At 39.3% G+C, this 15,000-nt stretch overlaps 1 protein-coding gene across 2 annotated transcripts in view; it reads right to left on the bottom strand.

Moving 5' to 3' along the window:
* ARL6IP6 (ARF like GTPase 6 interacting protein 6) overlaps positions 1 to 15,000 on the bottom strand; it is a gene marked incomplete at its 5' end in the record, with an annotated part of 472,926 nt that overhangs the window by 439,200 nt on the left and 18,726 nt on the right. Inside the window, one exon of one of the 2 annotated variants that reach the window (XM_081095531.1) lies at positions 947 to 1,936. The exons of the other annotated variant lie outside the window; for it this stretch is intronic. Within the exon in view, the coding sequence (XP_080951657.1) occupies positions 1,843 to 1,936 (94 nt within the window). The 3' untranslated portion in view covers positions 947 to 1,842. Of the gene's footprint in view, positions 1 to 946; positions 1,937 to 15,000 lie in introns of those variants that run through there. 2 annotated transcript variants of the gene reach the window in all.

The raw sequence follows: 15,000 nt of genomic DNA on the forward strand, positions 1-15,000 counted from the left end.
GGAAGAGAAAGACAGGGAGTGAGAATAGATCCACTGCAACATCCACTCTGGAAGGAATTGAATCCTTAAGCCATGGATTTGTATATACTTATGCATATATGTATGTCTATATGTACAAACACAAATACACCCAAATTAATCTAAACACTTTAGATCATTTAGGTTCGAGCATCATTTGACTTTTTCAACTAAAGATTTTTGAGTAGTAAAAAGTTAAGACATTTAGAAACAACATTAAATCATTTATTCAGTAACAACACTCAGCAGATAACCAAAACAAGACCACACACATTCATTTCACATTTAGCCTGAATAACCAGTTTTACTTACTCTACAATGCTTTCCTAAATATAAGTTTTTCTATGGGTAGGGAAAACAGCATTTTAAATAGTTCATCTTTTAAAAATTGAAATGACTTTCTAAACAGATATTTAGAAAGGAAGTGGGAACAATTAAGACTTAATTACTATACAAACAAAAACAATTATAGAACATTTAAATAGGAAAATTATAAAACTATATATAGAAAATTATACATATATATACACTGTATCAAAATACCTTTTCTATTTTGGTGACTAAATTTTTTTGAGATAAAAAACCAACTAGTTCAAGAATTTCTAATATAAAAATGCTAGGTTAATATTTATTATATTTTTAAAGTTTTTATTGGGTACAATGATATAAAATGTATCATTTAAAGTTCCGCTAGTTGTTAGTGCTTGCTAGCAGGGTTAATATTTATTAAAAACAAAATAAATCAGTTCTGTTCAAGTAACCATATATACACCAGGATAAATATTTGAAATTGTGGAAACAAAGTGAATAGCTTCAAATTTCTCACTATTTAATGGCTTATGTAAGTTACCTTTTTTCAGACTTTTTGTTAAAAATGAGTTTACTTAATTTTAAACTAAGGTCAATATCCTTTTTTTTTTTTTTTTTTGCTTAAAGACAAAATACTTTATGCCTGGTGTGGCTCAGTGGTTGAGTACAGACCCATGTACCAAGAGGTCACAGGTTTGATTCCTGGTCAGGGCACATGCCCAGGTTTGTTGGCTCAATCTGCATTAGGGGGCATGCAGGAAGCAAGCTCTTCAATTTTGATGTTTCTGTCTCATTGATGCTTCTATCTCTCCCTCTACCTTCCACTCTCTCTAAAATCAATTTTAAAAAAAAACAACCATATTTAAAAATGGTAGGTATTAGGTTTGCGCCAGCTAAAGAGTAACATTTATATTTGTCTAGATGTAACAATTTTTAAAACATACAAATTTAATGTGGTAGGAAATATGTAAATAAAACACACAAGAAACTATGCACCATTAAAATATATAAACGCACCTTCTATTGATGATATGAATATAAAAAAACTAAATATTTAGATTTAAAAGTAGCTTCTATAAAATGTCAAAGTAGTGGGCATTGTTTGCTTTCCTGACATAATGAATAATTAAGATATATCTATCTCAAACAGTATTATCAGCATTCCTTAGGAAAAATGTAGTATACACATGGGAAGGTATATGCTGTATTCAAGTTTTCCAGTTTGATTTCCATTAAGATGCTCTCTACAGCTTAGAAAAATAACACACACAAAAGAGATAAGGTAAACATCTTACAATTTTAAGAAACAACTTGAAACTTAATATTCAGATAACCCAGTGCCTAGGTTGAAGAATGATGCTTAAAAAGATCCTCCATAATGATGATATGGCAGACATCGGAATCACATAACGAACAGCAGGTTTCTTGGTCTTCTGAGTAGGCAATGATCTTCTTCCCTGGTACTACAAAGCAATCATGACTAAGCTTTGCCAAGAATACTGTTTCAGTGCAGGTTTACATGAGGCACCATGCAACAGTAAGAGCAGCTACAATGCCGTTCAAAATTGCCATGCTATAGCCCATGTGGAAAGAATGTCCAGTAAGTTTCCTGAGGAGGGAAAAAGTGAAAAAGGAAAATGTAATTTGGTTTAAGAGAAACACCATCAGTTTTTACAAAAATGCTTACAAACTGGAAATGTGTTGCACATTATTTCACAAATTAAGAAAGAATTCTAGACATCTGCAGGATTAGTGATAGATCTTAGTTTCTGTTACAATCTGTCCTGGTCCTCACATCTTTCTATTTTATTACTTAGAGCAAAATGCTCAGTTTGATCCCTATATGTACTTCTTTACTGACCTTCATAGTTACTGTGTGTACCATAACCTAATTCTAAGGTATAACGTTTCTTACACTACAAATGTTTCCTTCATTAATTAGCATTGTGTTTCCCTGCTCTCTTGCTCTTACTCAGAATTTAAAATACATATTATTTCATTTGTCCCATTTTGAGATTGTGAAAGAACAATTTCTTTGGGCACTAAAACCAGCATTTGTCTATGCGCGAGTCATAAATCAGATTATGTCTTTTATAGAGATTTCAGTTCTCAACCTAAGAAGTTACTTAATTGAAGTAGTTTACAGTGAGTTCCTAGGTATCAGCAAAGACATATCTCTTGTTTTATGATTACTACTAGAGGTCTGGTGCACGAGGAGTGGGGGGGGGGGAGGTCCCCTCAGCCCGGCCTGCGCCCTCTTGTAGTCTGGGACACCCTCTAGCAATCCGGGAGCCCTCGCTCCTTACTGGCAAGCTCCTTACCACTTTGCTCACTGCTCCTTAGTGCTGCCGCAGAGGCAGGAGAGGATCCCACCACTGCCACTGCATTCACCAGCCATGAACCCGGCTTCAGGCTGAGGGGCACTCCCCCGTGGGAGCACAGTGACCACCACGGGGTAGCTCCTGTGTTGAGCGTCCGCCCCCTGGTGGTCAGTGCGCATCATACTGACCAGTCGCTCTGCCATAACGGTCGCTTAGGCTTTTATTATATAGATGACTGCCAACTATTCTATGTGCACAGATTTTCCCTGACATTTGTTTCCTTTATCTTGCAGAAATTTTACTACGTTTTCTTTCTTAACATTCCCACCACTAATTGTATTGCATTATACTCATTGCTTATCCTAATAAGGATCAGGCTTACTATAAAGAAAAGGTAGTGTCTGACTGGTATCAGAGGCAGAACACAATCTTCTCACATAGGGAAGTGCACTGGCAGTACTAAGAGCTAAAAGGCAATTTATTGAAAAGACCATCTTTTCTCCTTACTGAACTACTGTAATACCTCTGTCCTAAGTAACATAACCTGTATGTGTGGGTCTGTTTTCAGACTTTCTAGTCTATTCTTTTGGTCTATTTATCTATCCCTGACAAAAATTAACAACTTTTCTATGTAACATTAGCCAATTAAAAATTTTCTATGCTAAAAGATCCCTCAAAATATCAAAGAACAACTACAAACTCTTAGAAATACAACTAACAATAATGTGCAAGATTCACATGAAGATAACCAAAAACTTTACTGAAGAAGATCTAAATAAATAGAAAGACATCCTGTGTTTATAGAATTGAGAACAAATTGTTAATATGGCATTACTCCCTAAACGGATCTTCTAGAGTCAACACAATTCCTCAAAATTCCCTTTTTTCCTCTATGAGCAAGTTGATAAAATTCATATGGAAATGCAAGGGACTCAAAATAGCTAAAACAATCTTTAAAAAGAACAAAGCTGGAGGAGTCACTCTTCCCAATTTCAGACAGCACAAAGCTACAATAATCAAATGGTGTGATATTGGCATAAGGATAGACATATAGATCAACAAATGGTGCTGGGACAATTGGATGCCAAAAAAATTAAAAAAAAAAAAAACTGGTCCTCTACCTCATACAACAAACAATATTTAACTAAAAATGGACCAGGCCTAAATGGAGCACAGGTGTAAATTTTAATGACAATAAATTAAGCAATGGTTTCTCAGATCGAATACCAAAAGCATAAGCAACTAAAGAACAAATTAAACTTCCTCAAGTTAAAACTTTTGTGCTTTAAAGGACATTATCAACAAAGTGAAAAGACAACCCACAGAATGGAATATTTGCAAATGCATATCTGATAAGGATCTACTATCTAGGTTATAAATTAACTCAAAAGACAACCTAATGTTAAAAGGGACAAAAATTTGAATAGGCAGTTCTACAAAGATACCAAATGGCCAATAAGCACATGAAAATCACAATGAGATAGCACTTCAACCCACTACTAAAGTTATAATACAAAAAAAGAAAACTAAAAAGAAAAGTATTACTGAGGATGTGGAGAAATCGGAATTCTCATACTTTGCTGGTGGGAATGTAAAATGGTGCAGCTATTATAAAAAAGTTTAGCAGACCAGCAAACATTTAAACAGAGTTACCATATGATTCAATTCCATTCCAGGTATATGCCCAAGAAAATTGAAATCATCCTATCTAATAATAGACAAACATGGTAACTAACCATACCTCCACTACGCTTCCCATTGGCTAATCAGCAGGATATGCAAATTAACTGCCAATCAAGATGGCGGCCGGCAGCCACGCAGCTGAAGGGAACATGAGGCTTGGTTGCCCCGGCAATGGAGGAAGCCAAGGTTCCCCGCCTGCTGCACCCGGCTCTGAGCCTTAAAGCAACAGCTCCGAAATGCAACTACATTTCAATTATAGAAATGAAACAAACCCCAGAGACCTGCTTTCAGACAGCCCGGCATCGGAGCTGGAGCTGCAACAAAGTTTCAGTTACAGAAGATAAATAAATCCCAGAATAAAAAAAAAAAGAAAAAAAAAGGAGAGACTGGGAGCTTCAGTTGCAGGCTTGGCCCGCCTGAAAACAGCCCTCAGCCCCTCATCCAGGCTGGCCAGGTACCCCAGTGGGACCCCAACCCTAAAGGGGGTGCGGGCAGCCTGAAAACAGCCCTCAGCCCCTCATCCAGGCTGGCCAGGCACCCAAGCGGGACCCCTACCCTGATCCGGGATACCATTCAGGGCAAACCAGCTGGCCCCCATCCGGGCACCAGGCTTCTATCCTATATAGTAAAAGGGTAATATGCAAACTGACCCTAACAGCAGAAAGACAGGGAATGACTGGTCACTATGACACACACTGACCACCAGGGGGCAGACGCTCAATGCAGGAGCTGCCCCCTGGTGGTCAGTGTGCTCCCATAGGGGGAGCTCTGCTCAGTCACAAGCCAGGCTGATGGCTGCCAATACAGCGGTGGTGGTGGGAGCCTCTCCTGCCTCCTCAGCAGTGCTAAGGATGTCTGACTGCAGCTTAGGTCTGCTCCCCGCTGGCAAGTGGACATCCCCCGAGGGCTGCCGGGCTGCCAGAGGAATGTCTGATTGCCAGCTTAGGCCCAATTCCCTGGGGAGCAGGCCTCAGCCAGCAGATGGTCATCCCCCGAGGGGTCCCAGACTGTGAGAGGCCACAGGCCGGGCTGAGGGACCCCCGCCGAGCGCACAAATTTTTGTGCACTGGACCTCTAGTCTACACAAATAATAGACAAATATGTAAATTGACCATACCCCCGTAATGCCCCACAGCCAATCAGGAAGGAATATGCAAATTAGTGGGACAAAGATGGTGGTGGCCACAGAGCCAGCCGGGGTGGGTGGGAGGCTTGGGTCACCCCTGGCGATGGAGGAAGCCAAGCGTCCGCCCCCCGCCTGGGCCGGCGGCCACGGAGCAGGCTGGAGCAAGTGGGAAGCTTGGGTCGCTTGGGTCAGCCGCCGAGGGGCCTGCAAATGGCCCTTAGCCCCTCACCCAGGCCAGCACCATCCCCAGTGGGGACCCCCACCCCAATGGGGGCATGGCCAGCCTGCAAACCACCACAGGCCCCTCGCCCAGGCCACCCCGCCCCCCAAGGAAACCCCCATCCTGATCCGGACACCCTTCAGGGTGAACCAGCTGGCCCCCACCCATGCACCAGGCCTCTATCTATACTAATAAAAAGGCAATATGCTAATCAGACTGGGAGACCTTCCAGGAGACCTTCTGGACATCTTCTGGACAAAGTCATGGTGGCAGGGCTGAGGTAGAGGCAGTTAAGTGCCAAGGGGGGAGGGCAGTTGTGGGTGATCAGGCCGGTGGGGGGGGGGGGCGGGGGGGAGCTGCTGGGGGTGATCAGGCTGGCGGGGGGGGGGTATTGGGGGTGAGCAGGCCAGCAGGGGGGCAGTTGTGGGCGAGCAGGCCGGCGGGGAGGGCAGGTGGGGCAAGCAGGCCAGCGGGGGCAATTGGGGGCGTGCAGGCCGGAAGGCAGAGTGGTTAGGAGCAATCAGGCAGGCAGGCAGGTGAGCAGTTAGGAGCCAGCAGTCCCGGACTGCGAGAGGGATGTCCGACTGGGAATTGGGCCTAAACCGGCAGTTAGACATCCCCCAAGGGGTCCCAGATTGGAGAGGGTGCAGGCTGCGCTGCGGGGACCCGCCCCCGCCCCCGTGCATGAATTTTGTGCCCCCGCCCCCGTGCATGAATTTTGTGCACCAGGCCACTAGTGTTTATATAAAAATATGTACCTGAATGTTCACAGCAGCATTATTCATAATAGCCAAAAAGTGGAAAGAAACCAATGTCCATCAAGATATAACTAGGTAAACAAAATGTGGTATGATAGGTATATCCATACAATCTATCTATCTATATAAAAGCCTAAGTGATCGTCTCTACTGGCCAGTAGCATGACGTCCACTGACCACCAAGGAGCAGATGCTCAATGCAGGAGCTGCCCCTGGTGGTTGGTGCACTCCCACAGCCAACCTCCTGTGGTCCCTCCCCCTGGACTGGGTGAAAAAGGCCCCGATTGGGGAAGCTGGCCAACCTTCCGCGGTCCCTCTCCCCCAATCCCCACCCCCCCCACCCCCCCCACTGGGGACTGGGTGAAACGCCCTGATCACCAGCTAGTCCAAGAGACCCTACCCGTGCATGAATTCTCTAGTGCACTGGGCCTCTAGTGAAATGTAATTTAGTGACACACACACAAAAGTACTGATACATGCAACAACATAAATTAACCTTGAAAATAGTATGCTCATTAAAAGAAGCTAAAAGACCACATTTTGGGTATTTGTATGATTCTATTTATATGAAATACCCAGAACAGGAAATCCAAAGACAAAAAATAGACGAAGGTTTCCTAGGACTGAATATTGTTCAATAAGAATAACATATATTGGAAAATTAGGGTTGTAAAGAAAGGCTTATGATAATAAACTACTTCCACATCCTAAAAGACTAGTTATAATAAAGGTACTATTTTGTTCTAGTTGTAAAAACTTTCTTTCCAATAATAAAGAATCTTTGAAGTACTTATGTGGTTCCTGGCAAGTGCTATCTCTCAGGTATTTCTTATCATTTGCTGTTCTGTGCCTATGGACCTCTGTGCCTTTTCAGTAGGCCATACATAATAAGAGTAAATTAGCATAAGCAAAATCCATAGCAAGCAGGTGCAAAGCAAATACTCACTAGCTATATTACTTTATGAAAATAGCAAGGAAACCAAGAATAGTTAATATGATTCTCTTACAGTATTTTGTTATATCTATTTAAGTCTCTATTCAAAACAGTAATGAATGCATTTTATATAAGACATGCATATAATTTAACCCTACACTTCAAGAAGCTGCAGTGCAGTCATTAATAGTGACAACATTGCAACTGATGCTCCAGTCCCTAGATAATAAAACGTCATCATACTCAAATATCAAGGCCAAGTTCTTGATCTATCTCTTTGTTAGTGGCTTTTCTCTCCTACTACAATTAGCCATCTGACATGTTTCATCAGACCATGGCAATAAAGAATTTGATTTGACGAAGAGGCAGCACTCCAAAATCTGTGAAAAATAGTGGAAGAGTCAATTTACTGAGCTCAATGTCAAACCTAGTGTGCTTGGAAAAGAAACTTCTAACTTAAATACTAATACCCACTTTTATTGACCTACAAGACATTACTATCTAAGAACCCACAAACTCTTTTCTATTATATTACTACTAGAGACCTGATGCATGAAATTCATACAAGAGTAGGCCTTCCTTCCCCCAGCTGCTGGCATTGGCTTCCCTCTGTCACCCGGGCTTCCCTCTGGCACCCAGGACCCGAGCTTCCCAAAGGCCGCCAGCAGTCACCCGGGACCCAGGCTTCCTTCACAGCCCCGGCTTCATCCAGAAGGACATCTGGTCTAATTAGCATATTATTATTTTATTATTATAGATTTTGTTTGTACTGTATCTTCTTATTCCCCAAGAATTAAAGTCCCCAATGCCCTTTGATAGCAGAAAAATAAACCTAATGTTGAGAAGAAAAAAAAAATCATAATGCATCAATGCCAAATCCCAAAATTTCCAGAAAATTCTCATTAAATATTCTACTCATTGTTTACTTCCTTCCTATAATAGTAACAACTCACAAGTGTAATGGAAATTTAAATATTTCAGCATCTGATTACATCCAGAACACTTTACATAGGAAATAACACATGTAAGAGAATATCAGATCACATATATTAATTTTCAGTCTGTAAAACAGTTACCAAAAAGAGTTTACCAAAAAGCAATTCAAACGAAAAGCAACCATTCCCCTTTCTTTCTTATTTCCAATTTACTTTGCAGGTTTCAAATAGCACTGTAAGGCAATATAATTTTTTAAATAAGGCTGTGTAGAAATTAGTTAATTCAATTTGAGGTCATGGGTTTTTTGAAATAGAGTAATTTTATGTTTGTCAAATATTATTTGTGATTGGGAGAAGCAGAAAGGCAGACAACTCAGAGTGATCCAGAATGAAAAGACCAAAAGCATTAGGAAGGCAGCAAAATTCTGCATTTTATATTTTAAGCAGGCTTTAGTGAAAAGATACTACCCTTTACCTTATCACATTCCTAGAAATCATGACATGTCAATAATTGGAAAGTTTTCCTGCATTTTGACCATGAACCCGTATCAAATTAGTCATAAATTCAAAAAATAATACATTTAAAGCATTTAAAGCAGATACCAAACTTCAAACTTCTCTAACAATATAAAATAGTGAACTTATACTCCTAGTCCGATAAAATAGACATTCAACTATGCTTTCCAATATGCCTCATTCTAAGAAATACATAGATGTGACTATTCGAGAGGCACCTGAAGTACAAATATTAATTCTGACTTAAAACTAAGAGTCAAGTTAGAATAAAAATATAATATTTTTGCTTGATTTGTGATAATTCAAAATGGCTACTTGATATATAATATTGAGGGCTTAGGTCTCTCTTAAAAGCTGTTGAGGGAAACTTAAAAATAATGCCTATTTTTTCTTTTAACAAATATTCCTATAGCAAACACATATTTGAAGTCATTAAAATGAAAACAGAATTGTGTTCAAAGCTGAGATAATTATTTTTAAAATAATTTATCCTATCCTCAAAAAACTCATCTTCAGTTATAAGATTCAGGTAATAAGTCTCTTAAGACAAAAGTCAACATAAGATTTATGAAGAAATGAGACATTCTTGGAAATCTACCACACTGTGACTGCAAGACAGGGTATTTCTATAATATTTCTCTCAACAGGGAAAAAATTATTTAAAATCAGTTTCTCAACAAGTGATTTAATAACTCAGGCTTTGGATTAGATATCCAATACACTAGAAATCTTACTTTTATATAACCTTTGACCAGCATAAGGTTAAAATTTGTAATTGAAAACATAAGGAAGGCCAAGAGACATATGAAAACATGCTCAAAGTCACTAATTATACGAGAGATGCAAATCAAAACAACAATGAGGTACCATCTCACACCTGTCAGAATGGCTATCATCAACAAATCAACAAATGACAAGCGCTGATGAGGATGTGGAGAAAAAGGAACCCTTGTGCACTACTGGTGAGAATGCAGCCACTATGGAGAACAGTATGGAGTTTCCTCAAAAAACTGAAAATGGAACTCCCATTTGACCCAGTGATCCCACTTCTAGGAATATATCCCAAGAAACTAGAAACACCAATTAGAAAGGATATATGCACATCCCTATGTTCATAGCGGCACAATTCACCATAGCTAAGATTTGGAAACAGCCTTAGTGCCCAGCAGCAAATGAGTGGATTAAAAAAATGTGGTACATCTACAAAATGGATTACTATGCTGCTGTAAAAAAGAAGGACTTCTTACCATTTGCAACAGCATGGATGGAACTGGAGAGCATTATGCTAAGTGAAATAAGCCAGTCAGAGAAAGATAAATATCACATGATCTCACTCATTTTGGGATATAATGAACACATAAACTGATGAACAAAAACAGATCCAGAGACAGAGAAGCATCAATCAGACTGTCAAACTTCAGAGGAAAGGTAGGGGAGGGTGGGAGTAAGGGGGAGAGATCAACCAAAGGACTTGTATGCATGCATATAGGCCTAACCACTGGACACAGACACCAGGGGGGTGAGGGCATGAGTGAGGGGGTGGGGGGGCAATGGGGAGATAAGGACATATATGTAATACCTTAATCAATAAAGAAAAAAAAGTTAAAATTTTGAGTAGCACTTGATTTTCATAATACAGTTAATGCTCATTCTTAATAACTTTAAATACAAGCATTAATTTGTTTCCTCCTTGGGAATAAGTCTCTTTGGCTGTTTCCAGCACAAAATAATAGTCCGATCCCTACAAAGGTTACTTCTTGGCTTCAAAGTTAGAGATGTTTATGCTGTTAAATTTGAACTTTGATCTAAATAATGAGAATTTGTTCATGCTAGCAATTAACTATCACTACTATTTTTTTTAACTATCACTACTATTGACTGCAATTAAGTAAAGCCCTTAACTTCTTTTAAAATGTTGGCCCTTGATCTCTGACTCTATTTAAAAGTACTATAAGGTTGATAAACTTAAGGACTTATTTCACTGTTTTTCATATCACTGTTACTAAATATTGACTCTTAATAACAAAACTAATTAGCTTTCTACACTGTGCTTTTTGCTAGACCCATCACTTAGATTAACATTTTTCTAATAACTTTATTTCCAGACTAAAAATTAGTATTTTACCCTAGGCAGGACCTATTATAATTATTGATTATTACTGTTTTCTGTTTTGTTTTTAGCATACTGAGTAACTATAAACCTGCAGCTAAATCTCTGTACCACTAGATGGGGCTTGTGCATAGGCAATGTGAAATGTGGCAGTCTAAAGTGGAGAAGGCTGGTCAAATGAAGAAAACAATGAAGGAGAGAACAAAAACAATGAGATGTTAAGAACAGATTTTGATTGGATTTGGCAAAATTGCACAGACAAAACTACCATGTAGCAAAATCTCACAGCGAGTGCCTTTGATTGTTAATAAAACGATGCTGTTTCAGTTAATGAAATTCCTCCTGCTGGTTCATTTCATAATGCAGAGGAAGTGGGTTTGCTGTTATGTACTTGTTAGGAAAAATAAAGCTTCGAGAGCCTATCTATCTATACCTAACTGTCTCCTCAATCAGGAATTAAGTTAAAGTTCTGGTACTGCCACCAGCCTGGCCTAGAAGAACTCCAAGATTCTTTCAAGTTCTGGGCTCCATATGAGTACAGTAAATGTATGGGTAGAGCACAGATTATATGCATTAACCCCTAAAAACTATAATTAAAACAGATCATCACAATGTGAAATATTGGTTACGTGCACACTGTTATATTTGCCTGCATGGAAATCACTGAAAAAATCCAATGAATGATGGGGGAAACTACTGAGAAGTGAACCGGAGATGATGATAAGTAGTGTAGAAGAGCATGATAATGAATTATATAGTAGTGAGAAGTGAGGAATACCCATATGGATACTACAAGGAATCTAAAGTACTGCCTCTGCTTCTTCTTTAACATTGCAACAGATTTTCAGAAACTGAGAAAATAATTTAAAAGTATAAATGACCCCAAAACACAAAACGATTGCTTCTTAATAAGGAATTTTGTATGTGTAACACTGCTGTATACTTTTTAACTGAGCAAAGTTTCCAAAGTAAGTCAACATAACAACCATCTATCTTTAAAAATATGCCTTTTGAAATCAATTAAGTATCTGTCTGAAAATACATCATGCAAAAGTTAACTATCTTGTATTTATTAAAGGTCTTCTGCTTATGTAAAACTGTAAGTTTCTAAGCTCTATGTTATGGACTGACTATATTTGTGTCTGTCCCCCATCTCCACTCCCCCCAGCTCATGTCAACACAACAGGATACCTCCCAATGTGATGGTAATAGGAGGTGGGGTCTTTGGGAGTAGATGAGGTCTTAAGAGTGGAGCCCTCATGAATGGAAGTAGTGCCCTTATAAGAATCGTAACAGAGCCTAGCTTACTTCCTCTTTCAGCTCTCTGCCTGTGAGGACACAACAGCAAGGAGGCCACCTGCAACTTTGAAGATGGTCCTCACCAGAACCTGACCGTGTTGGCACCCTGATCCTGGACTTCTGGTCTCCAGAATTTTGAGAAATAAATTTCTCCTGTTTATTAGCCACTCAGTTTATGATACTTTGTTATAGCAGCCTGAACTAAGGTGATATCTAACAAATACAGAAGAAAAAGTATGAAAAATTTAAAAATACAAAAAGGGTTTTATTTCTATTCTCAACTCCTCTAATGAATTATTGATCCAAATTGCTAATTTCATTAAATGTGTCACCTAATATTTTCTGAGTAACAATAAAGGTCTTTTTTTTTCCCCTCCCCTGAGTTTATGTTCCTGAAGAAACACAACGACTTGACAGCCATAATAAACAGTCTTAGCAATTTTTTTCCTACTTCTTGTAATTAGTTTGTATTTTCAAAAAGAAAAGCCCAAATGTTTAAATCTGCAAAGGAGAGCAAAAGATTGCTTTTTAAACAAACTAATTAGACAGAATTATTTTACTATCTTTATGTTTGATACTGATGAAGCTAGGAAGAAGGAATATTTTTAATCCTAATTTTTACTTTATGATGTGATAATTATCTTACCTTTTTAAAGTTTCTAACCAGTTAAGAAGATTCCCATTTAATAAATTATCTTATAATCTAGCTACCATTTATATTAGATTTCCCTTAAAATTATGTTGATCCCAATTTCATTTCTTTTTTTAGGTATCATATATGGCTTCAATGTGTTCATTAAAATTTGTTAGCCACCTGAACAGAAACATTTCTTGCCTGCAAAACAAAACAAAACAAAACAAAACTTATGTCAAAGGTATCACTGTCATCATTTTTGGGACTAGGAGAATCAGTGATGATGGGTTTTCTTCCAGAGATGGGAGGTTGCATATCTCGCTATTCTCTCTAAAGCAGATTCTTTATGTGGTTTGTTAAGTGGTATGCCTAGTATGCCACCTAATCAATAGATCTGAGTCTTAATATTTAAACATTTTCTCTCAATTTTTTACTACCAGTGAGGGGATAAGGTCAAACTCTGGTCATTTACTTAGGTACTAGTTTGTGCTGAGAACATTGCTCAGGTCACAGCTTTCAAAAAGGAACTGTTAATTTGAGCTGTAGCAGAAAAATATATGTAAATGGAACAGTGTGTAGTGGGTGAGCACTTGAACAGCAGCAGGGGACTTGGATTCTTGTTGTTCTGTCACTAATAAGCCATTTTATTGTGGGCAAGTCCCTTTTCTCATCTGTAAAAGGAAGGAGCTGTAGTCCTAAAGTTCTTTGCATTGTGCTATCTCCCCACAAAAAACATAAGATCTACCAAAGTAGCACTGTCTGCCTTGTCTGCCTAGGACTGAGTCCGAGAACAGTTCCTGGTACCTTGCTCATGCTCAGGAAATACTCATTGATACTGAAAAATCTATGCTACACATTGGTCATTAAAAAAGTTTGTTTTTTTTTCCAGGTACTAGTATAGTCTTCGCTATTTTTTAAAGATCTTTCACACAACAGGCACTCAACTCTCACTGTTTTGATTTTCAGAGGAAAGCACACCTTACTTGTTAATATAGAAATGCAGGCATGGACAAGCTTCCTGGAGTGGGAAAAGTGTTGTCTTTGGAAAACCTGGTCCACTTACTACTGTGTGAATTGGGGCAAGCCATTCCATTTCTCCCTACCTGCAAGGTCAGAGGGCTGAACTGGATCCTTAGGATCCTTCTGGCAGCACAGCTCTGATTCTGGTCCTGTTCTGTTACATATAACAAATGGGTATTAAGGACAGATGAGTCCATGGGGAAGGATGTGAGGCTGCAGAGGCATTGGTTCATTAGAAACATCAAGACAGGCAGACTCTCTTTTTATGCGCACCATCCAAAATCCTTTATGAGCATCAACTGTGGTGACTTTCTTTGCTGTTACTGGTTCAACAAAGCAGGTCACTGGCCTCAACCACATCCCATACTCACTGTCCTGGGGTGCAGACACCATGAGAGAAAGCCTGCCAGCTTGCAAGTCCATGAAATGTTCACTTTATTTAAAATGTGCAACTGCGCCCTAGTTGGTTTGGCTCAATGGATAGAGCATCGGCCTGCGGACTAAAGAGGCCTGGGTTCAATTCAGTTCAAGAGCACGTATCTTGGTTACAGGTTCAATCCCTATCGGGGCACGTGCAGGAGGCAACCAATTGATGCGTCTCTCTCGCACCAATCTTTTTCTGTTTCTCATCCTCCCTTCCATACTTTCTAAAAAGAAATAAAATAAAAAAATAAATAAAAAATGTGCAATTGTGGGGATCCTGAGGATTCTGCTATGACTTTTTTTTTTTTATCATCACAAATGCTAGGTCACTCTATGTAGGAGCCTTTTTTAAAAAGCGACTAGAAAAACATTCCAATAGTGATTCTATCATATTAGCATGACCCTAATTTATTCAGACCAAGGTCTTTCAGTCCCATTAGTAAGAGCCAATTTGTTCCAGCACTGCTATGGAAGGGAAACTTTCAGTTTGAGGAATGAAGAGAGAGACACATGGTCAGGTAGGGTGGCCAGCAAGACTGTAATTATGCTTGAAAAGGCAGTCTTCTCAAGAAAGGTCCAGGGGGATGGAGAGGACCAGGAAGCAGAGAAGGAAGGATGAGCCTGTTGGCTCTATGGGCTCTCCAGTGGCCCAGCAGGGCTACATTGGGGTGGTCTTCTGGGTTTTTACTTCCTG

The sequence above is a fragment of the Myotis nattereri genome (genome assembly GCF_964212035.1).
Source record: "Myotis nattereri genome assembly, chromosome: 7".
NCBI classification, from domain to species: Eukaryota; Metazoa; Chordata; class Mammalia; order Chiroptera; family Vespertilionidae; genus Myotis; species Myotis nattereri.